The sequence below is a fragment of the Mya arenaria genome, chromosome 2, assembly GCF_026914265.1.
Source record: "Mya arenaria isolate MELC-2E11 chromosome 2, ASM2691426v1".
In the NCBI taxonomy this organism is placed as follows: domain Eukaryota; kingdom Metazoa; phylum Mollusca; class Bivalvia; order Myida; family Myidae; genus Mya; species Mya arenaria.
In genome coordinates this window covers 7024887-7048809 of record NC_069123.1, presented here as the reverse complement: position 1 = coordinate 7048809, position 23923 = coordinate 7024887, and the positions used below count along the sequence as shown (strand labels likewise).

Genomic DNA, 23923 nt, shown 5'->3' with positions numbered 1-23923 from the left:
TTCACATAATAATAATTCTTGTTTTAAGACTAATGTAAGAGATACGTATAATATCATATGTACGGTCACATTAAGAATTTGGAGGGTTGAAATAGTCTACTGAAAGGTCACTTTGTTATTCAACAAATTCAATTTTTTTTTGCATAATTTGAGCAGCAATAAGGGAAAATGCCAATATTATGGATTTCCTTGTCTTTACTATCTCTCAGTTATAAAAAAGCAACATATTTTGTGTTATATATATAGGAAACAGAGTAATTACACTACTGTTAATAAGTGCAGATTGTCGGAGGTCATGGCGGATAGAAACGGGCAACTGATAATTGGGTATACGCCTTTGAAAAGGCTGTATTATGGCCTCACCCCATCACATGTCACGTGCGAGATATTGTGTTGCCGAAACGGGAAATACTCCCAATGGTTGGTTGGGTATACGCCTTTGAAAAGGCTGTATTATGGCTTCACTAAGTCATATTTCCCGTGTGAGATATTGTGTTGCTGAAACGGGGAAATTTATTCCAAATGGTTGGTTGAGTATATGCCTTTAAAAAGTGTTATGGCTTCACTAAGTCATATCTCCCATACTTGGGGATATTCCAAATGGTTGGTTGGGTATACTTCTAAAAGAGCAATATTATTCTAAGTGACCAATTGCATTATTAACGCTAATGAAAATTGTGGTCTTCAAACACGATAGTTGAGCAAATATCAACAACATTCGCTAAAGTGTTACAGCTTTCGGTAGCTTAATTTTAAAACTCCTTATGCTTTGTCACACTTTATTTCATCATAAACGAGTGCATTTTACAAACCATGAGTGAGTACCATTAACAACATAAAAGTTATTAAATATTACAACATAAAACATAATACATAAATACTAATTTGTCTTGCATTTAAAGTTTATAACATATGCTAAAAAGTAAACATAAATGTTAAAACATATAATATCAACAGCTTCTCAGTTCCGACATATAAATGGTTCTACTTTTAACTATTATTTTTTTTATAAAAAGATTCACTATAAAAAGAAATGTTTTAACTATTCAGCAAACTTGAGAGAATTTCCATATTGTTTTTGCTCTTTTAAGGACAACAATGTTCATGTTTTAAGTAAACAAATAACGCCTGTACAATAATTCTTAAAGGGACCAGACACCAGATGGTCCAAAAATCGGCAAATACAGTATTTTCTCAAAACAAGCCTAGAATAGTAGGAGCCTGATAATACATAATTTTATATGATTAAAAGAATAAACACAATGCCGTCTGATCTAAGTTTCCCCATTTAAAAATAGTGCATAATATTAAAACCATACCAGTTATGAAAACAGATAAATATACTTAAGCTATTTTTAAACTACCTGGGATATACATGTACAAACCCAGTAAATTTCAAATTAAAAAAATAATTGGGAAAGATGTATGCGTCTTAAACAATGAGATACATCAGTAAGTAAGATTCTTTGCCTTGTACATAACAATGTTAATTTTATGTAAGCATTTGAAAATTTTCTATTTTTTCTTTCAAATGTATCATCTGGTGTCTAGTCCCTTTAACAGTATTCTTATCATTCTTAATCATTAGTAATTTCTGCTGTTGTCAATGAAAGACATCTAGGACTTGACTGGAAACAACAATAACATCACCTGAGTAATAGAATTATTAACATTCTAACAAGGTTTATTTTGAATCATAATCATTAATATAGAGCTTATTCACAAGTACATCAAGAAGAAATGCTCATGAGCAAACAGCGTTTTTACAATGACAGGCATATAACATAGTGATCAAGTGACAATTAATTATACATTAATTATACATATACATATCCTTATCATGGAATGCAAAAAAGTTAAAAATAAATAATAATAAATAATAATAATACCTGAAATAGTATTAATACAACAACAAACTATTTAAGCTATAAGCAATTTTAACATGAACCTGAGGATGTACAAATGATACATTTTTTAAAAAAATGGACAAAACAATCGAAGCTTTGTGACTCAATACTCCGGAAGTGAACATGTACATACTCAGGCAGTGTATGCATTTAAGGCCTCAAATAACTGAACAATTTGTTTGATATTTCCTGAGCGTCTCAAAAAAACTAATGTGTTTTAGCCTCTCTGTTGGTCATATTTTGTTTGGATTTTTTTGTTATGGAATTGATGGCCATGTTGTAGGAAGTAAAAAATGTATGTGTGGAATTGCCAAATATTTTTTTCTAATAATTTTGGCTTAAGATGAAAGCAGATTTCAATGCGGGCTGTTGCAAAAAGCAGTATTGTAAAGGTTAGAATGCTTTCAATGTGGGGTGTTGCATAAAGCAGTATTGTAAAGGTTAGAATGCTTTCATTGTGGGGTGTTGCATAAAGCAGTATTGTAAAGGTTAGAATGCTTTCAATGTGGGGTGTTGCATAAAGCAGTATTGTAAAGGTTAGAATGCTTTCAATGTGGGGTGTTGCATAAAGCAGTATTGTAAAGGTTAGAATGCTTTCAATGTGGGGTGTTGCATAAAGCAGTACTGTAAAGGTTAGAATGCTTTCAATGTGGGGTGTTGCATAAAGCAGTACTGTAAAGGTTAGAATGCTTTCAATGTGGGGTGTTGCATAAAGCAGTATTGTAAAAGTTAGAGTGCTTTCAATGTGGGGTGTTGCATAAAGCAGTACTGTAAAGGTTAGAATGCTTTCAATGTGGGGTGTTGCATAAAGCAGTACTGTAAAGGTTAGAATGCTTTCAATGTGGGGTGTTGCATAAAGCAGTACTGTAAAGGTTAGAATGCTTTCAATGTGGGCTGTTGCATAAAGCAGTATTGTAAAGGTTAGAATGCTTTCAATGTGGGGTGTTGCATAAAGCAGTATTGTAAAGGTTAGAGTGCTTTCAATGTGGGGTGTTGCATAAAGCAGTACTGTAAAGGTTAGAATGCTTTCAATGTGGGGTGTTGCATAAAGCAGTATTGTAAAGGTTAGAATGCTTTCAATGTGGGGTGTTGCATAAAGCAGTATTGTAAAGGTTAGAATGCTTTCAATGTGGGGTGTTGCATAAAGCAGTATTGTAAAGGTTAGAATGCTTTCAATGTGGGGTGTTGCATAAAGCAGTATTGTAAGGGTTAGAATGCTTTCAATGTGGGGTGTTGCATAAAGCAGTATTGTAAAGGTTAGAGTGCTTTCAATGTGGGGTGTTGCATAAAGCAGTATTGTAAAGGTTAGAGTGCTTTCAATGTGGGGTGTTGCATAAAGCAGTACTGTAAAGGTTAGAATGCTTTCAATGTGGGGTGTTGCATAAAGCAGTATTGTAAAGGTTAGAATGCTTTCAATGTGGGGTGTTGCATAAAGCAGTATTGTAAAGGTTAGAATGCTTTCAATGTGGGCTAGTGCATAAAGCAGTACTGTAAAGGTTAGAATGCTTTCAATGTGGGGTGTTGCATAAAGCAGTATTGTAAAGGTTAGAATGCTTTCAATGTGGGGTGTTGCATAAAGCAGTATTGTAAAGGTTAGAATGCTTTCAATGTGGGGTGTTGCATAAAGCAGTATTGTAAAGGTTAGAGTGCTTTCAATGTGGGCTGTTGCATATAGCAGTATTGTAAAGGTTAGAATGCTTTCAATGTGGAGTGCTTTCAATTTAATAGATAGGTTGAAATTTTTGGTCTTAATTATATTTATATAATATGTAATATTAGCCCCTAGGGCCTGCGCCCCATTTCTATAAGATATCTTGGTTGCTTATCTTACCCTGGTTCAGAGTGCTCGAGTAAAGTAAAGGGCAGAAACTATGCAATTAAAGGTTTGTCCTTATAACATATTTTATTGAAATGCAATTTACGAGAATGTTAAGCCTAGAAATTTATGATCTGAGGACTTTCGATTTTTATCTAAACAGGGCCTTGGTTCATTTAAGAATCTTAGTGGTAAATTACGAAATCTTCACTTGAAAATAAAAACTTTAAATTACTTGTTTGCTTTCATCCCATGACATGCATGTGATTTTAATACATAGCCAAATGTTTAATGATAAATACAAAACTCAATTACAGATAATTTGTCTGTTCCACATGTAGAAATATAGAAATATAAACTTCATCCATAAAATCATGGTCCCTTGACATGAATATGGCATATTTTGCCAATTTTACCACAAACCAAAGCAACTTTAAGGTAAAATATGCGATATAGCAATTTAACAATAATACACCTCAAATTCCCCCCTCTGCCTGTTAAAATTTCTCGCTAAAACAAAAAGGTAAGATACAGCAGCTATGGACTGGGCATTCGTCAAGAGTCAATCTTATACCTAAGGTTCAGCTCAAGATTTGGAACACGCCCATTCCCCTTCATCACAAGTTTATCACTGTACATGTAACATGTTCCAAAATCTGACTCCACATTGTTTTCCAGAACCCCTGGGTAAGCCATGTGAAGAATTCCATGTTCGTCCACATTCCTGCCACCTGTAATACATGAAATTTCTAAGAACATGTATAAACATAGTCCAGTCATCGAAATAATTTTTTGGATGAACAAGCATGGGGCCAATTCAATAAAGGATTTTAATCTTAACTTCAATTATCTTAAATTTGTATAAGCATCACAAATGGCAACACATCCATTGTTTTTATTTCCTCAACTCTGTGTTTTTAATACTGGCTAAAGTTCTATTCACTCAAATACAATGTATGAAGCAAACAAGGAATATATGACACTAAGATAATTTCAATTCATGGCTAAACTGGACTAAGATCTTTATTGAAAATTCCCCCTGAATTCTAACTCAATTCAATTCAATTTCAATTATTTTATTAGTAGACAAGGCCACCGGCCCAAAAATACAGTTACATATATTCACGAAAGCATAAAAGCACAATTGCTTGGCATCAATTTTTAATTTGCTCCATTACATAAAATCCAAAATTTAAGTTAGCCTGGAGAGCAAATTACCACAGCAAGGCTGGCGGGCTTGAGCTACGTTCAACCAATGCGTCTGTAATGCATACTGTGAAAGTAAAAGTGGGGGATGATTCTGCAACGGCCAAAGTTAGGATACTGGTTCTTGCACACTGCACTTGTGCATTTTGCCCTCAATCTGTCTATGCTTCAAGCTTCATTGAAATAAGTTAATTAATATTATATCAGTTGTTGTTCTCAGGACAAAGGTGTGACGGACTGACCAAAGGACAGACAAAGTGGCAACTGTAGAAACTTTAAAAAGTTTGACTGAACTTTAATGATTAAATGGACAAATGAGTAAATAATGGTTCCCACCAGAATGGTCGTGTCCTGACAGGTACGCAAGAACGCATGGTCTCGACTGTATAACACTCAGGACATCGGGGAAATTCCAGCACAGGCATGAGTCGTCTGTCGCCCCTGGACATATGCCACAGTGACCTGCAAGTATTTCATTTGACACACATTATTAATAACTCATTTACTGGTGTACAAGTACCAGTAAGCAACAAATTGACATAGTTGCAAATACGTAGTAAAAAAAAATTGGATTGGTTAGGGTTAAATCCTTTTCAAAAACAGGTAGGGTACATGAAGGAAGGCTTTTTATTTTATTTTTTTATTATGTCATATTTTGGTTAGAACGTTATTTTCCTCATAGGAGTATAGTGTTAATTCTTTATCTATAGTTTAAAAAAGCTTTAAAAGTTTCAAACTACATATTAAAACACTCATAATGTAAGTGTTGTTTTAATAAAACAAAATAAAAAGTTGACAGTCTTTAGCTTTTATTTTTAGAATGAAGGCATAAGGGTGTCCATGATGGTCTGAAGGGTGCCACCAAAGAAGGACAGGGTGCATCACCTTTCCATAGCTAATTAGCTTAAACTCTAGGCTTGTAACGATCATCTAAAAGGACTAGAACAATATGGATACCGGTATTAAGATTTGTTTTGCTTAATCCATAACCTACGGTTTTAGCTAAAGAGTTATGGAAGAGTGCCTTCATATATAACTAAATGCATGAGATAATCTTTTATTTTGATTAAAACTTAAAATATTATTTAAAATTCATACAAGCTTCACTTATTCGGCAGTTGAGACCTATTATTACTTCAATTAAACAAAATTCCTACTACTGTATTTTTGTGGAATTAATAATTATGTAATTATATTCAAATTCTTCCCTGCCACAAAAAAAGAGCCATTTTCTCCCTTAGCACCCTGTCCTTTTTCAGCAGCACCCTATCCTTTTGAAAACTTGGCTAAAACCCCTAATAACTCTTTACCTTAAACCATACTGACATACAAATGGAAAGATGCCAAACATACTTTATTACTATCACAGATGTATACTGAAAAATGAAGACTTGATAACAGTTAAAACACCAAGTATAATGCTAACATGATAACCACTTTAAAACAGCATGTGGAGTAACCTACCAATGATTATCACATTTTGTTTCAACTCCTCAGCTTCCCCGAGATTGCTGTCAATCCAGATGATCTGTTCCTCGCTGAAGGCACCATTGTACTTGACAAACCTCCTGTTCACCCCTTCCAAACCAATAGAGGAATTCTGATCCTCATTCACATTGTTTGCCATGTATTCACAAGCTTGCGTGTATTCCAAACTACCATGTGGACTTGCAAGCTGGCTTATTTCATAACAGTCAAGAGCGAGGATCCTAAGCTTTGAATGCGGAATAACTGCATAGTAGGCTTTGCCTTCAACAGGAATGGCATTTTGTTCCTTTCCGGAGTACAGAGGTGATGACATCAATTGTTGCCGACTAAAATTGTAGTATTCATGGTTTCCCCATATATGGTACATAGGACCTTTAAACTTTGAAAATTCATTCACGACAGATGTCAATGATGACTCAGATATGTTATGTCCTTTGTTTTTCCCATCCAATGCATCACCGAGTTGTAAAACAAACTGCGGTTTACAAACACCATCTGACTTCCAGCTATCTATGGCTCGGGTAAGCATTGGCAGAGCTGTGCGATAGTATCTGCGAGTGGTCTTTGCAAAATTGTACCCATCTTCTATGTTTGCGTACTGCACATCTGCGATCACACCAAAAGCAAAATGGACTTTGTTGACACTTTTGCTAATTTCCATTCCTGAAAAAGACAAATACTAATACATGTATATTCAATATAAATATAATAAGGACTTCCATTAAGAATTTGAAACTGGAAGTATAAACTTCCTGTCAATCAATTTTGGAAGTTTTACACTGAAATGTGGAAGTTTAAGTCGCCTGAATACAATATCTTTTTCAACTATTTTTCCACATATATATTTAATATCAAATAATTTGCAACTTTAACTTGCCAAATTCACAGACTTATATTATAATAATTCATTTTACTAAAAGAAGTTAAATTGAGTCAAATTGTGACTATAAAAGTAATATTGACAAAAGGTTTTGATATTTTGAACTTTCAAGCTTTCAACTTTGGAAGTTTTCTTCAAAATTATGGAAGTTTTTGTACTTTCAAGGAATTAATTTTGGAAGTTTTGCCCCATTTCTAAGGAGAAATAAACTTCCGAACTTCCTTTAACGGAAGCCCTGCTGATAATAACTCCATTGAGTCAATGTTAAACTTCTTAGCCAGTAAGGTCGCCTCCCTCACACAAGAAGAATCCTACAAGCAAGTAACCAAAACAACAGTATGGGACACAATAAGTACAGATGCAATATTCCAGCACTTTTTCAATATATCTTTATCTGTTGGAATGACCCAATGGTTAGTGTATCAGACTCAGGGCTTTTTCTGCCCATTTTGGCAAAAAGACCCTAGACATTTTGGGAAATTTTGTGTCATCAGAAAATGCCGAAATTGGGAAATTTTACAGTTAAAAGAAAAATCTGTCTAGTCTCCTGCGAATTAAAAAATGATTTCATATTAGTTTATTTCCCTTTAAAAGACCCAAAATGGCTGAAATATCGATCCTTGGGTGTAAATAAAATTGATTTCAATAAATCATGACAGATAATAGTTCATACTGATCCATCATTGTGATGAAATCAATGATTTCAGCGTTCAATTATCAAATAAACTTTACATCACATAATTTATTAGGATGTTGAAAATGAACCAGTACAGGTAAAAAGACTTGATAACAATATTTAAAAAAAAAAATTGAATGGGATTTTATTCTGAAGATTGGGAAAAATATCTTACATTTTGCTTTGGGAATGGGTCCAATAGTCGGACCCTTGGGTACTATAGAAAAAGCCCTGAGACTATAATTCAGAAGGCTCAAGGTTCAATCCCCACTTGGAGTTTTGTCAATGATAAGCATTGTTGTATTTTTTTCACCGTTTTGCAAATGGAGCCAGGGCCATTAGAATTGTCAAAATGCCTGAATTGCGAATTTACCCAGCAGCTTAGTGGGGTTCACAGGGTGCAGAGCTGCCTTATGCTCTTTGGTTTGAAACACTTAAAGCAAGAGCCTAGGACTGCATTTAAAGAAATGTATGTTTGTTTGCCTCTATAGGGCTTATGTTAAATCAAAATAATAAAGTAAACCTGGGAGGAAAAGTGTGCCTGCCGGAACACTGGCATGTCGCCCTAACCAACTGAGCTAACCTGGCGGCTGGTTACCCATTCACACTACACTCCTCCCCCATTTGTCTATCAGGCTGATCTAGGTTCTCTTGCCTTTTACTTCTGACACCAGTTAAGTAAACCTGGGAGGAAAAATGTGACCTGCACAGGGCAAAAACCCATGACCACTAGAAGTTGAGTACACTTGCACCATGCTCTAACCAACTGAGCTAACCATGCAGCTGGTTCTTACCCACGAACACTACAATAATTACATCTTAAAATAATCTTACCTTCATAACACCCCTTAAGTTCTATAAGCTGCCTTATAGGACTGATACAAGTAACAGATACAATATGATTGTAAGACAATTTTTCAGGGTTAAATCAGATCTGCTTTTTGTAAATGTAGTATGAGTGGGTAAGAACCAGTCACGCCATTAGCTCATTTGGTAAGATCGCCATGCTTGTCTTCTAGCAGTCATAGGTTCACCGTGCACACTTTTCCTCCCAGGTTTATTTTATGAACATCAAGGCAGACTAAGCAACTTCCAATTCCTTGTAATTAATATAAGGATACGATATTTAAGGATACGATGTTTAAAACAAATATAATAATGTTGATTTTACCTCTCCAACGTAATCGGCCTAAGAAAGAATTTCTAATGATATCCGGAATATTTGGCGTCCGGTAGAACATTCAACAATGCTATAAGTACGATATCTAGAGATGTCCTCTAATTCCGTGTGTTAAATAGATGAATCTGAATAGCTATACTGTAACTGTTACTGCTATTTCATAAAGATGAGTCCTTCTTTAGCTTGTATTTATAAAATCGTGAAGAATTTCGCATTTTTGTTATTGTTTCGCAAGAGTTTACTTTTTTTCGTAAGATCGAAATAAAAACCCGTCATAAAATCTGTAATTGTGAATTTTACAACAAAATAAGTTTACAGTACGTCAGTCACAAATTACCAAAATTGTTGTTGTTTTTCATTGTTGGCAGTTTATCTGAACCGAAAATGACATTTTGGTAATTTCGGCTGTAAGTTTACTTCATATTCCTGGAATTTAGTGTTGATTTGCCTTCAGAAAATCCTTTGTTTGTCCATGCACAGTTAATTTGAGGATAATTTGATAACAAGTTACTAGGTTACAGACCACCAAACTAAACTATTTTTGACATCTATCAGTCTATAACAATGCAGTGCATGTTATAAATTTATGTGAATTTTTAATTATATTCTTATTTTTAACTAAGGTCAAGGTCCGACATAGTCCATATAAACAGCCACTTCAGGCTTTGACGATTTTCGTTTTGGCGACTCTATGTTTCCATATCTCACTTGTTGTTTTCCTAGCCAAGAATGACAGATCCCAGCGCTAAGTATATTGAGCAGAAAGATAACAGGCACCTGCTAGATAGTTAAAAAATGGCATTGCTTTGTTGACTAATCGATCTGAGTTTGTGTTTCATGAAACACTTCATATGTGTAATAGAAGAAAGGTATTGGCTAAAAATAATGCATGTGTACTTTTTGTGTCTTTATTTAACAAAGCAGTGTTAAATAATGTGTAGTTACAGTAGAAGAATATATTTTACATTGGTAAGAATCAGTCGACTTGTGGGAACAAAATGAATATCCAAATGTTATAAAAAGTTCCCTAAACATATATACGCTCATTATTGTGGCTAGGTCTGCCAGTGCTGGGATGTTGCTATTCGTTGTCCAATTTATATAATGTACACACAGATATATTTAACAGTATAAAGAATTTTTAAGGTTTTTGCCTTGGTATACGCAGGCTTATACTCACTGCTGTTAAATCCATGGACCATAGTATGGTGAATGAAACGCCATTGGTCTTGACTTAAATGTTATCGTATCAGAAGTTTAACATCAAACACTTTATTGACACTAAATTGCTGACATAAATATAATTATAAGTCCAATTTTTTTTACTATTTTATAGATTTATGTGGATTTTATGCTTATTTTGGGCTAAATGCTTTTGCAATTTTTATAATGGTTAAATTTGAATATATCCTTTTATAATCTATTTTATTTTAACAAACTCAATTAAACATTTCGGGATAAGAAGAATCTGGTATAAGACTAATAAACTTAGATAAACCTACATGTAGTCCACCTGAAAGGCCGTAAAGGGTTTTTATGTCTATTTAATGACTATGGCAGATACATGAGAAATGAGTGGTTGCATAATCCTAGAAAAATTGATTATGGCTTATGATTCAGTTTTAATTAAAAATAAGAGAAAAAAGTCATAAGCATTTTGTTTTTTTGGTATTCATGGAAAAACCTCGGGTTATCAATGACAATATATCTTTTGATTAAACAAAAACACATCATCATGATTGTAATGATATTGGTTTCATCTTTGTTTCATCATTGTTAAATACTCTGGTTCATATTTATTGAAATGTAGCTTAAATATACTTTTTTAATATCTTTTAAGTTTTACTGTCTCAATGAACTTTGGATTTTGATTACAGAATCAAAACTTGATCAAATACACTTGTCCGATTATTTCTGATGATTAGTTATAATTTAAGAGCGATTTTCGATAACTTAATGTAGTATTTCATATTCTGAAATCCTTATAATTTTTTTTCAGGTCTATAGGCAGAAATTGAAGGCGTATAATGATGCTGAGAAAAGAGAGGTGTATACATGTATGAAGTGTCGATGAGAATTCTTCATAAATGTGATTTATCATCAAAATTAGAATTTTGAATGAACGATTCTGCCAGAATTCTTACATTTGCACTTGGCATTATTTTAAAAAAAGAGCCCTGCAACCTGTATATTAATAATTTAATCTGGAGTATTTGAGCAAGTCTGAAAAAAAAATCACCAGTGAAGGGCTTCAGCAGCTGGCTTGTGCCAATTTCGACTACTATTATGGAAATATGCTTTGGTTTTTTATATGAAATGTAGATGAAAATTCTTTCTAGATGTGATCCAAGTGTTGAACTTTAAAAGAGTCGGCAGAATGAAACTCTTGAGGATGATTTTCAAGATTGACATACTTCCACGAACAGCGCAGAGGTTATTCTGTCAAAGAAGATGTACACTTACCAGGGCATTAGTGATAGTTATTCTCACAGTCCTTGTAGTGTTCGGAATTCTCAACTATCGGAATGGGCATGTGATCAGAAATGTTGACAGAGTAACGAGGCACCCCCCTCCAACACCTTACACGACATGTAACTCACTCCATAATCGCCCGCTGTCAAATAAAGGGCCACATAATCACAATGTTCAGGGAGACTTGAAAATAGGACGTAAGGTTCTTATTGTAGTGGAAACTCCGTTTTCCAGAAATGCCAAAAATATTGCAATTGGTATGGAGTCTGCAAGATTTGTTTACAAGATTGTCGAGGGGAATAAAATTCCCACATTGACGCATATGGGAAAGGGAAGATTTGGCATTGTTATCTTTGAGACCATTAATTTGTATATGACCTTAGACGACTGGAGTAGGCAATTAATTGATAAGTATTGCTATGAATTTAAAGTTGGAATGATATTTTTTATGAAACCGCAAAATGACAATGGCGTTTCAATGGAAAAGTTTCCAGATTTTAGTCTCACTGTACACTACAATGTGGGTATAAAAGAATACAAACTGAATCCAGATTCCCGTGTATGGAGAATCACCAAGCCAGGTGAGATTGTCAGCGAAACGTTTCCTGAAGGTGAATGGGCTGTCTTCCATTTCAACCACTCAACCTTCGAGCCTCTAGCCTCGGCCATTCAAATCGCCTCATTCTATGATGACTATGAGCCATCAGCTGCAAATAGCAACAAGACTGTCTACCCTGCAATTCTAGATAAAGGCGAAAATGATGGTATTCGACGTGTGTTTTTCGGGCAGGATTTCTCATTTTGGCTTCATTCCCTGATGCTTCTTGACAGTATTTCCTACCTGTCGTATGGTATGATCAGTCTGTCCCTGGAAAGATACATTCAGATTGACATTGATGATATTTTTGTGGCAGCAATTGGAACAAGAATGAAAGCTGATGATGTTGTGGTATGTACAAACAGGGTACAAAATTTTATTCAATATAAGGCCTCCATCCCATAATACATGTTGAAATGCAAATCAAATATAACAAAATACATATATGTAACTAAATAAGTTGTTGTGTCTCTTGGTTAACAAATTTAAGTATGATCAGTAGCTTTCATGAGATAATGAACATAACAATCGGTAGATTTAATATGGGTAACATTTTCCGATGCCATCAGATTATAGTAATAAACGATGTCACTATTTTCACAATACCAAGAAAACAAATAATTTTCGTGGATGGCATTAAATCTTGAACGGTTAAAAAAAACATGATTTTCATCTTCAGTAACAAGTATGTCTTTGTCTAATAAACAATAAATGCAAAAGTGATCTTCTATCAATACTGTATTATATTAATATGGCACAGATTTTCCTGATGAGAAAAATATTGAGACCCTGCCTAAATTTTCTTGCAAAGGAACCCCACATGAGGCCCATAACTACTCAGAAACATGTCCTCCACTTCAATTTAATAAATTAACTCATATTTATTATACACTGTTGATATAGCATTGTTAAATCTGCACTCTCACAGATGGACCGTTTTGACAACCTTCTTTTATTTTTTGTCTTGGAATGAGCCAGTTTTTGTGTAAATATCTGAGAACCAGTGATCATACAAGATTGCTGCAAAATATAAGATTGCAGTTTCCTATTTCACTCTTTGCATTTCTTCAAATATGCTCCAGATTAGGGAGACATCAGTTTTCAAATGCAGCGGTTCAAAAACAAAATTTCTATTAATAGCTTATCATGTTTGCAGGCCCTGGTGGAGTCGCAGTCACGTCTACAAGAGTCCGTGGAGGGGTTCCACTTCATGCTGGGATTTTCTGGCTGGTACTATCAACACGGTAACGAGGAGGAGAATCTAGGAGACAGAACACTCCTAGGTATGGTTTCAAAAAGTTATAAAACTACAAATGTAAATCAGATCCAAAATTTGCTAGTAAGGGGATAGAAAGATATTTTAACCTTGCGCTGTAAACTGCTAGAGAGCATTGTTTTGTTTTTTTGGAAAAGTGTCGGGTTCGAGGTTTAGTTGTAACACACTTGACTATAAATCCAGGAGTTGCAGGTTCGATTCCCTGCCGCACCATTCTTAGAAAATACTAACCATCTTCCGTAAGGGACGTTTAATGGGGGTCCCATGTGACAGTGCACACTAAAGAACCAGGGTAGCTCTCAACAGGGTTACATTCTGTCTGTGCACTATGCCCCAAAAACCTAAAATGACTTGCATTCTTATCAGATCACTTGCTGAATGGGCATGGCCCGAGGGCGAGTATAGATAAGCTTACACAAAACCTATTTTTGGAATCTTCGCTATGGCGTATGGGAGCTACATGCAGAAATTCTAGATTTTAGTACTTTTTCTTTAGAAAATAATCTCGAAATTGAAATATACGCAGTAAGCTGTAAATATTGCTTTTAGATGTAATATATTTAAAGTCTTGTTGATGCATGTGAACACAAAACAGTCGAAACCCATAGGCTGGATATCCAAGGGATCAGCCAAAATAATTTGAGCCTCGAGAATATTGAGCCAAGCGGGAATGCTGACAAAGAGTAAAACAAAATCGGTCCTTCACATCCAGTTTGAGCCAACAAGGAAATCGCCCATGCAATATTGAGTCAACGGGTTTCGAATGTACTTGAGATTTTCTTTTCCAGAGTACAAGGACCATTTCCACTGGTTCCCCCACATGTGGCGTCATGAACAGCCCCACAAGTTTTCCCAGGATGAACTCCTCAACAACATGAACCTAAACTATCAATTTGCCAAGGTAACTTCTCTAGAACTGTGGTCAAAGTAACTTCAAGTCGGCAAGCATTGCACTGTTAACATGCTTGTTCAAGTTCTGAATTTCATGAACCGAACAGAACAGATTTTTGTTCAGGTAACTACATGGTCAAATTCTGAATTTCATCGTTTGGTCAATTTGTTCATCAAAAAGTCTCATTTTGATGACTGCTATAATATTATTGCCATAAACAGTGGATTTTGCTCAGAAAACCAGAAAAAATTGCTGTCAACCAGGGGGATTTTCATTTATTATCATGAATTTCTCTGGTGCGGGCATTTTCTTTTAGAGTTTAAAGTAATTTATCTAAACTAATATTTCCTTTTCACTAAAAAGCACTGTTTTGAGTTAATAATTGTTGAAAGAAAATTTTGTATAACTTATCGACTTCTTCCATACAGGAAAATGGTATCTCAGTAATGGACCAGTATGCGGTGGCTCCCCACCATTCCGGTGTGTTTCCAGTGCATGACCCGGTGTATACCGCCTGGAAGACGGTGTGGGACATAAAGGTCACAAGCACTGAGGAATACCCCCGGCTCCATCCCGCCTGGGGACGTAAGGGCTTTGTGCACAGGGGAATCATGGTATGAAGAGGGAAACAGTAACATTTGATTTTACAGTTATATTTGATTTTACATAAGAGCTGAACTTCAACAGAATGACACTTTATTTAAAGTTTTGTCTCAGAATCAGCTGATTTTAGCATGAATGACTTCAATTCAGTCATACAAGATAACTCACAATGAAACATACTTAAATTGTTTAAAAACAGCAGAAAATTTTGATTTTCTTTAAAGTTAAATAACGCTTTTAGCCATGAAACGTCAATTTTCGACCGTATATGTGAAAACTTCGATCAAACCTTTAGTCATCCTGATATCACTAGTTTCCAGACATTCACTCAATATTGGCTCATTCCAAGACAAATAATTTATAATAAAATGTTATCAAAACTGTCAACTGTGAGAGTGTAGCTCTAAGAACTATTAAATGTCATGGATCAAGTTGATCTAAAAATGTATGGAGAATGAAAAAGAAGTCACACATGTGTACTTAGTTGCATATTTTGTAACGTGTAACGTGAGCACAATCAGACATAATGTCTAAATTACAACATAGAGTTCCATGATCGTCAGCATAGTGGGCGAAGCGAATTGGTAAAGTCATCAGTGTCTATTTTTAATCGCCCTTAAAATGGTTGACCCTGGGAATGACACGCCATGTGTGTATTCCTCGTCAATGGGTTGAAAGTTATTCTTAATTTCCATTTAAATGATTTTGTGAAAGGCTTAAGGGTGTCACTTTTCAAATTGTGTAAATTTGGTGAGTTTTGGGGGAGGGGAACCCCTTTTAGATTGCAATTGATTGACGGACATCTCCATTTATAAAGGAAACTAATCTGTTCAATAATATGACAGACCAATTGTATCAGCTCGATCATCTCGGGGAAGCAAGTTAGTTTTTGCTCCACACCCACCGGCAGACATGGCAGCCCCAGCATTATTTTAAAGTATCTGAATTTTCCCAGCATTCACCTATGCTAATGTTGATTTAAACTTATTTGTTTCTTATTTTTAACGATTGTGAAACAAGTTATTACAACGTTATATAAATCATACAATGGCATGATGTTATGCGAGAGTGTGGTCTTGTGTTGTGGGGGAAACCAGAGAACCGGGAGGAAACCCACTTGTCTGGTTTGATGATCACTAACCAAACTCACATGTTCATAACTTCACTAAAAGACTCTTTGTTATCGCTAACAAAATGCTTTGATTGTTTGCATTGTTCCATTGTGTTGCAGGTTCTCCCCCGGCAGACATGTGGCCTGTTCACGCACACATACCTGCTGGACTCGTACCCTGGTGGTCCCGGCAGACTGGAGAAGAGTATTCATGGTGGAGAACTCTTCAAAACTTTTCTTTACAATCCGGTGAGAATTTTGATGTTGAGTAATTATGCAAATTAGATATTGAAATACTGTCATACCTATTTTATTACATATGTTGAATGTCATTTTACGGGTAAATTTTAAGAATGAAAAACAATTCACAAAATCAAAACTAAGGGAAAACAAATCATTTTCCAGAGCTTTCCATATAAGATAATGCTATGTGTCAAGAAATTCACTATACAGGCAGAAGTTCAGTGATAGTTATATGGACATGTTTATGATGTATGGTTTTTGCTAAAGAGATATGAAAGGGCGCTGCACACTGTCTTTTATTGTACCACCCTTCTGCAGACTAGCATTGTTTCCATTCGGCTTTAATAGAATTGAGTACTTATATATGCCTCTTTTCAACTTAAAGAAAAAGATGATCTTAAGTGTTTGTTACATGTCACTGTTTAGGTTTTAAGCCAGGCTTGAAAATGGACAGGGTTTTGAAGAAAAGGGACAGGGTGATGAGGTAAAAAAAAGGGCACATTGTATCTGGCAGTGAATATTTAAAGCTTTATAAATTTCTTAGAAAATATTGGAAATTGTGCTTACCGTATTTGAATTAATATTAAGTATATGATATTAATGTATAACATCAATTTTGACTTATAAACCTTTAACTACTTACTAAGTAATGCATTTATGGAAAATATTAATAACTAATTACAAGATTGTAACTGTGTGTTTGATGGCAAAAAAGCGCAAAAATATTAAATAATTGGTAAATGCTTAAAGATTTACTGTGGTTTATTATAGCCCCATAAGGTAGATATACCGTGTTTTATGGCTTATTTCTTTCAAATTAAACTCGGTATCCTTCATAAGAACCATTGTTTTCGACACTTACTCATCCTATTTGGAATATTAAAACAATATTATGATTGTGGTAAACTCTACTTAGGATTAAGAGTGCATCTTTATTAAGCAATTAATTTTTTGAAGGCAGGAGGGTACACATTCGCATCTCCATGAGGGAAGAAGTGTGCTTCCAAAAAAGGATGTGATGCAGCACCTTCCTATAACCCTCTAGCTAAAAAGCTTCTCTTGTTACCTTTGGGATATTGATATTTTTAATGTACTTATCCCCAGCTAAACATCTACATGACCCACCTGTCCAACTACGGTAACGACCGGCTGGCCCTGTACACGTTCGAGAGTGTGATCAAGTTTGTACAGTGCTGGACAAACCTGAAACTGAAACAGGGGACGCCCATGGACCACGCCATCAAGTATTTCGATATGTTTCCGGAGGAACAGATGCCTCAATGGAGGGTAGGTTATCAGCTTGCAGTATGTTGTATTCAGGGCTTCTTAAAACCAACAATTTGCCGATTTTGACTTTGCCGGACGGATTTCAGTTTCAGAAAATGGCTAAAAAATTTGTTCAAATATTGTTTATTTAAGTCAGTAAAAATAGAATTCTGTGAAAGTCTCATTATCCCCCGCCTTTTCACCTTGAAAAGGCGGGGGATATAGTAATGGTAGGCGCGCTTCCGTGCGTGGGTGTGTGCCCCTTTTTTTTACATTTAAAATTGGTTTCTTCGCAACTCCTCTTACGTTTATGACTATATAGTGACGCAGCGCATATTGTCAGGCTTTTGCAATTTGACCTTTTTTGAAAGAGTTATTGCCCTTTCTTAATTTTACACATTTCTTATGTCCCTGAGAAACTACCCTTACCATTGATTGCCCTGAGAAACTACCCTTACCATTGATTGGTTTTCGTTACCAAAATGCCCCAATGAGGCGGGGGATATAGCTGTCTGTGACCGCTCTTGTTTAAAATTAATTTTGTATAAATTATTGTATAGATTACAATCTAAATCGACTATGATGGCTCTAAAGCACTGCTCACAAATTGCCACATCGCGAAAAAAAATTGACAGAATACACATCCCGAAAATTTGTAACAGAACTGGGTCTTAGATTAGAAGCCCTGGTCATATTAACTTTCATTGTTCTATTCTATTTATAAAGTAATGTTTTGTGTTCATTTATGGGTTTGTTATGAATACTGTTGAAAACTTGTTTCTGTTTCAACCATCCATAATACATGTTTAGAAGTCCTGATTCATTGTATTGTGTCGATGACCAAGCAGTTAGTGTATCAATTTAAAGGACTCCTGGGTTTGATCGCTGTTCTGAACTACATCAATAAACAGTGCTGGAACTGTCAAAGGTTTATATTTACTTGAATATAGCAGATTTTAAAGTGACTACGGTAGTCTCCAGATGATAGAACTGCAAAAAAAAGAATATTGTCAAAACTTACATACAATTGAAATCTTTGTGTACATTGATTCATTGAATCTTACTTACTGATATTTCACATTGCTTATGACACATGTATCTTTCACAGCTTTGGCTTATTTTTCCAATTCAAAATTATGGGGTTTGTCAACCAGGTAAATCTCAATAAATTTAAAAAAGCGTCGGAATATAAATTATATCTTTACTAATCACATGACTTTCACATGCTAACTACATGTATACACACTATAAACTGGGAAGTCATTATGTGCTATTTTAGATGGGTAAATTCAGCTGACACAGAGACAAAATATTCTTTTAAAGTGATGTATTAAAGGTTTCATACTAGTTTGTATTGACAGTTCTAGGCTTGTTTTCAGGAAATAATGTATTTGCTGAATTTTTGAACGACTGGTATCTACTGGGTATTCCCTTTGAACCTGTGAATACGTTTGTTGCTTAACTTTGTCATTGTGACATGCAAACATTCTACGTGTTTGTTTCAGAATCCTTGTGACAGTGAGAAACACATGGAGATCTGGTCAGCCAACAAGACATGTGACCGATTTCCAAAATTCCTTGTTGTTGGGCCGCAGAAAACAGGTATCAACATAGGATTCAGTTTTAACCTTTTTTTGTGGGCTTGCGCAAATTTTCATCACTGACAGTTATTAAAATTTGAATTATTTTAAAAATGAATAATTTAAATTAAATTGACAAAGACAGCTCTTTTTAAAAATGAAGTAATAAATTGAGTGATTGATGTCATTATCAGGGAAATGAGCGCAGTTGGGCTGGTTAAAGGAGCCATCTGACTCCACACAAGCCCAACTGGGTTCATAACTCAAAAATGACCTCAATCATGCAATTCATTCCTTAAATAAGGCAATTAAACTTATCTTAGAAATTGGGGTCAGCTGTTACTTTTGTGAGCTATTGTGAATTTACCTTGTTCAACTAAACTCAATATTAACCTGGTCTAAATGTCACAAAAAATTTCAAGTCAAATCTCAATCTAGGACTCAACTCATTTTTTCACATATTATTTAAAGTTATTAAAAATCCTAAATGTTTTTACACATTTTAAAAGAGCTTTCTCTCAAAATATATGTTGATTTAAAACTTCAGTCAAGATTCAAAAAATATTCTACAGCATAAAGTGTAATTGAGTTCATTTCAATGTTTTTTAACAAATCAAATCAAATCTATATACTCAAGTTTATTTTTGGTTGTAGAATATATTTTCTTTGAGAAATTGACAAAATGTTTTGTCAGCACTTTCTATGAGGAAATATGTTTCTGAAAATAGTAAAAACATGCAAGATTTTTTAATACTTTGCTTTGATGTGGTAAAACAACCTGAGATTGAGATGTAGATTGAGTATGTTTGTGATATTCCAGGGGCCTGGTAAAATGTTAAAATCATTTTATTAAAAAATAAATATCTTAATACAGGCACTACAGCCCTGTACACATTCCTGTCCATGCATCCCTGGATCCGCAGTAACTTCCCAAGCAAGGAATCTTTCGAGGAGGTTCAGTTCTTCAATGGCAATAACTATTTCAATGGCATTGACTGGTAGGGTGTACTTGTGTTAAGAATTCTTATTTATTAGCTTTTCCATTGTTCTATTTATAGCTGCACTCTCACAGATTGTCAGTTTTGACACTTTTATAATTATTTGTCTCGGAATCGGCTGATTTGGGCATCAATATTTCAATCCAATCATATTAGATATTTTTCAATAGGTCAGATCTCAAATGTTTGGTATACTGTCGAAAATTTCATTTTTTTAAAGCATTTGTAACGTATTTAGCCATAAAACATCAATTTTTAAAACAATCAATCTGTGAGAGTGCAGCTTTAAGAAAAAAGGTAAGGTTTCCTCAAAGCTCTAGCGTTTGTGTTCTTATAGCTGCGTAGTTACCTAGTCATTGATGTGTAAATTTTTTAACTGTTTTCACAATACAGTCGAAACTCTTTGGCTCGATATCCCACGGACGAGTCAATATATTTCGAGCCTTGCAAATATCGAGCCAAGCGGGAATGCTTACATAGAGTAAAAAGAATCGGTCCTTTACATCAAATTTGTGTAAACGAGGAAATCGAGCCAAGCCATATTGAGCTAATGGCTTTTTACTGAACACACATGTATAACTCTAGTGTGTTTGTGAAAATGTTTAGAATTGTAAAAATACTGACATTGCCTGGTGCCTAGAGTATTTCCCACACAGGAAATGATTGATGCTATTGTATCCTGTAGAATAAAGGGGAAGTCATGAATGTTACCTATTCTTTGCATTGCCCAGGTACCTTGAGTATTTCCCCCACCCGCAAGACAAACACGAGTACCTGTTTGAGAAGAGTGCAGCATACTTTGACAACATCCTCGTACCAAAACGTGTACACAACCTTTTGCCTAACTCCAAGATCATCTGCATATTAATAAGCCCAGCCAAACGAGCTTACTCCTGGTATCAGGTGAGGAAATTGCAGGTCAAATTTTAATCACCTGCATAGCTTGGCAGACATATAGAAATCACTTTGTCAGGCGAAGGTGTCTGAGACGTCACACTTTCATGGCTGATCTCTTCTTTCATCCAATCTTGACCAAACTTGGGCACAATGTGTGTGGGCATGACATCTGGGCCCAGTTTACCAATCAGATTCAGAGTTACGGCTCTTCCTGTGTTGAAATTCTGTTTTCCAATGATCAGTTTTGAATTGTGAGTCATGACTTTTATATTTCGCCTGTGCCTATTATTAAGACAATTTTATTGTCCGGTTAGTGCAGTGGTTAGCACACTCACTTTTCACCTTTGTGACCAGCCTTGGCCCATGTGAGTTTGTGGTCCCTAACCCAGACAAGTGGGTTTCCTCTGGGTACTCTGGTTTCCCCCACAACACAAGACTTCAATCTTGCACAACACCGTGCCAACGAGAGTTATTAATTTAATGTTGTTATAACTTGTTTAACAATCTTTGTTCAGTGTACAAAATTCGGCTTTGAATCCACTAGCCCATTCGGGCTACCAGATAGGAAATTTTACTAGCCCGAAACCAATTTCACTAGCCCAAACTTAAACACTAAAAAGGATCACACGTTCGGAATAATTTTTGGAAGTTTGAATACGATTCCGCAACGATTCTGATCATCTAATCAAGCACTCTCATACAGTTTCAATAAATGCTCCCCAATCTGAACTATGCGTCAATAATAAATTATAGTCATACATATATTAGTGTAGTCATCAAAAGTTCAGTAACTAATAAAGTTTTCAAAAAGGTAATACGAGAAAAAAGAGAAAACTATTTTCTGAACATATCATTTATTTAATGGAAAGAATTATGCATGTACTATAAGTTCTGTTATCCAATGCATCCTTGTCAAATCTGATATGCACCAGCAATTGTGCAATGACATTTTTCTCTTTTCAACTTTCAAGTTTCAGAAGTAACAACAAAAATATATCGATGTTTATATTGCCAATATTCCTATAATTGTTCTTTAAAATGAATGGCAAAGCTATTCAAAAGTATAAAATAGAACCTTACTGTACTGTACACAGACAACGAGTTAACTATATCCGATAGTTCTCCTTTCACTAATTGATTGAATTGATCAGGAAGTAAGCGGGCACCTGTTTCCTCCGCATTTAAGACAACTTTTGTAGAATGATTATGTTCTGTTCGCATTAAAAACTTAAATATCTTTCTTTTTATTTTAGCTAATAAATAAAATTTATTTAAACGAAATAAATAAAATATCAATGTTGATATTGCTAACTTAGCAATGATGATTTTCATAGCCATCGTAGTTGTCAAATACTGCCAACTTTATCTGTTAATTTACATAATGGGCGAAGTTAATGACGTCATAGAGTTTGACTGCTGCTAATAGACACAGTTACTGGTTAGAAACTGATCGATAATTACTTGTCACTTCGGGGGCGATACTATTTCCCGGTCTCTCCTCGTAAACTCCGGTCTCATCCGGTCTCATAATTCCCGGTTCATAACTTATGGCCCCAGGCAACGGATTGTGTTTGCCAATGTTTGTTACACTAATTTGACAATCTTAGTTGTTTTTATATGTAACAAAATATATAAACATTATGTCTTAATTTATGCAATTTGTTATAGGTCTAAACTATTTATGCAATTCGTGTTAAAGGTGCAGTAGAGAAAGAGAAAGATGCGATGGCAATACAAATGCTCATGGTTTTTGCATAAAAGATTGAGGACGGCTAGAGTATGAAGTAACTTAGAATTGCACCTTTTAAATTATGTTATGTCAAAGTTGTTATACAATGTTCATGGCATGTAAACAAGTAAATCAATGAATGGAGAAAAAGTACACAAAAACATTTTCTGGAGCTAAGTTACAGTGTTATAACATCCTATTAAAGTAAGGTGTGCTAAGACATTAAAGCTACTAGATGAAGAGTTTTTATTTGAAGTTGCGCCATTCTTAACTAATCAACACATTATGTCTCCATTTTTCGTTTATAATTTTTGTGCTATTCGCTAACATTGAATACATTTGAATACCTTAGTCATTATTACACAAACTTAAGCCGAATATATTTTATTTGTCAACTTGAAGTTTGCAATAAATCTCTAACTGTTTAAGAAAACTGATGTTGATTATTTTATTTATTTTTGAATTTGGTTATATGTTATCATCGTATTATTTCTAAACTTGATTAGAGCCTTTGCATAACAATCATTTTTTATATAAAATTGCCTTTATAAATAACAACAATATTTTAAGGATATGAACCGAACAGTGGCCGTGCGTGTGTAATAAAACTGGCTAATCCGTTTATCATGTTCTTAACGAGGGACATTCGCTAATCTCTGACACGCGTTGTATAATGCATTTACACCTTTGATGGTATGACATTATTGTGTATTGTCATAAACCTGTTATGAAGTGTTCTTTGACAAAATAAAATAATAATAAATAAACTTCTGAAATATTCGGAAGGCTATTTTACAAATGAAATAAAACTTACAAGATACAAGAATCGTTATTTAAAGTTGTCATGATCGGTGGAACTACGATGCTCCTAATTTATAAAAAGTAACAAGTCCAGCTTATAAAGTTCCACGAGTTCTACAACAACCAAATGTACATGCCTGTGGTGTCTTTGCAATTGCTAATGGTGGAATTTTGTTTTAAGAATGGCCATGTAAAAACAAATGTCAATTTCGTTGTAAGTGAAATGAGGGAACATCTAGTCAACTGTCTAGAAAATAAAAAAAATCTGTTTCATAAAGAAAATGAAAAGTTGCGATCCCTATGA

General features: G+C 34.7%; 2 protein-coding genes across 3 annotated transcripts in view; one reads left to right on the top strand and one right to left on the bottom strand.

Moving 5' to 3' along the window:
- Nucleotides 1-768: 768 nt before the first annotated feature.
- LOC128205659 (manganese-dependent ADP-ribose/CDP-alcohol diphosphatase-like) lies at nt 769-9416 on the bottom strand. The gene is made up of 4 exons (XM_052907476.1): nt 9145-9416; nt 6394-7080; nt 5266-5391; nt 769-4454 (listed from the first exon to the last, which is right to left on the bottom strand). The coding sequence occupies exons 1-4, from the start codon at nt 9212-9214 to the stop codon at nt 4279-4281; spliced, it is 1059 nt and encodes a 352-aa protein (XP_052763436.1). The 5' UTR covers nt 9215-9416; the 3' UTR covers nt 769-4278.
- A 39-nt stretch (nt 9417-9455) lies between these two features.
- LOC128210383 (bifunctional heparan sulfate N-deacetylase/N-sulfotransferase-like) overlaps nt 9456-23923 on the top strand; it is a 28281-nt gene continuing 13813 nt past the window's right edge. For both annotated transcript variants that reach the window (XR_008257155.1, XM_052914716.1), the window contains exons 1-10: nt 9456-9560; nt 11153-12574; nt 13380-13506; nt 14288-14400; nt 14820-15005; nt 16226-16354; nt 17453-17635; nt 19120-19216; nt 20069-20192; nt 20924-21095. Coding sequence is in view for 1 of the 2 variants with exons in the window: in XM_052914716.1 (XP_052770676.1) it covers nt 11531-12574; nt 13380-13506; nt 14288-14400; nt 14820-15005; nt 16226-16354; nt 17453-17635; nt 19120-19216; nt 20069-20192; nt 20924-21095 (2175 nt within the window). In the remaining variant the exon portion in view is untranslated. The remainder of the gene's footprint in view (nt 9561-11152; nt 12575-13379; nt 13507-14287; nt 14401-14819; nt 15006-16225; nt 16355-17452; nt 17636-19119; nt 19217-20068; nt 20193-20923; nt 21096-23923) is intronic.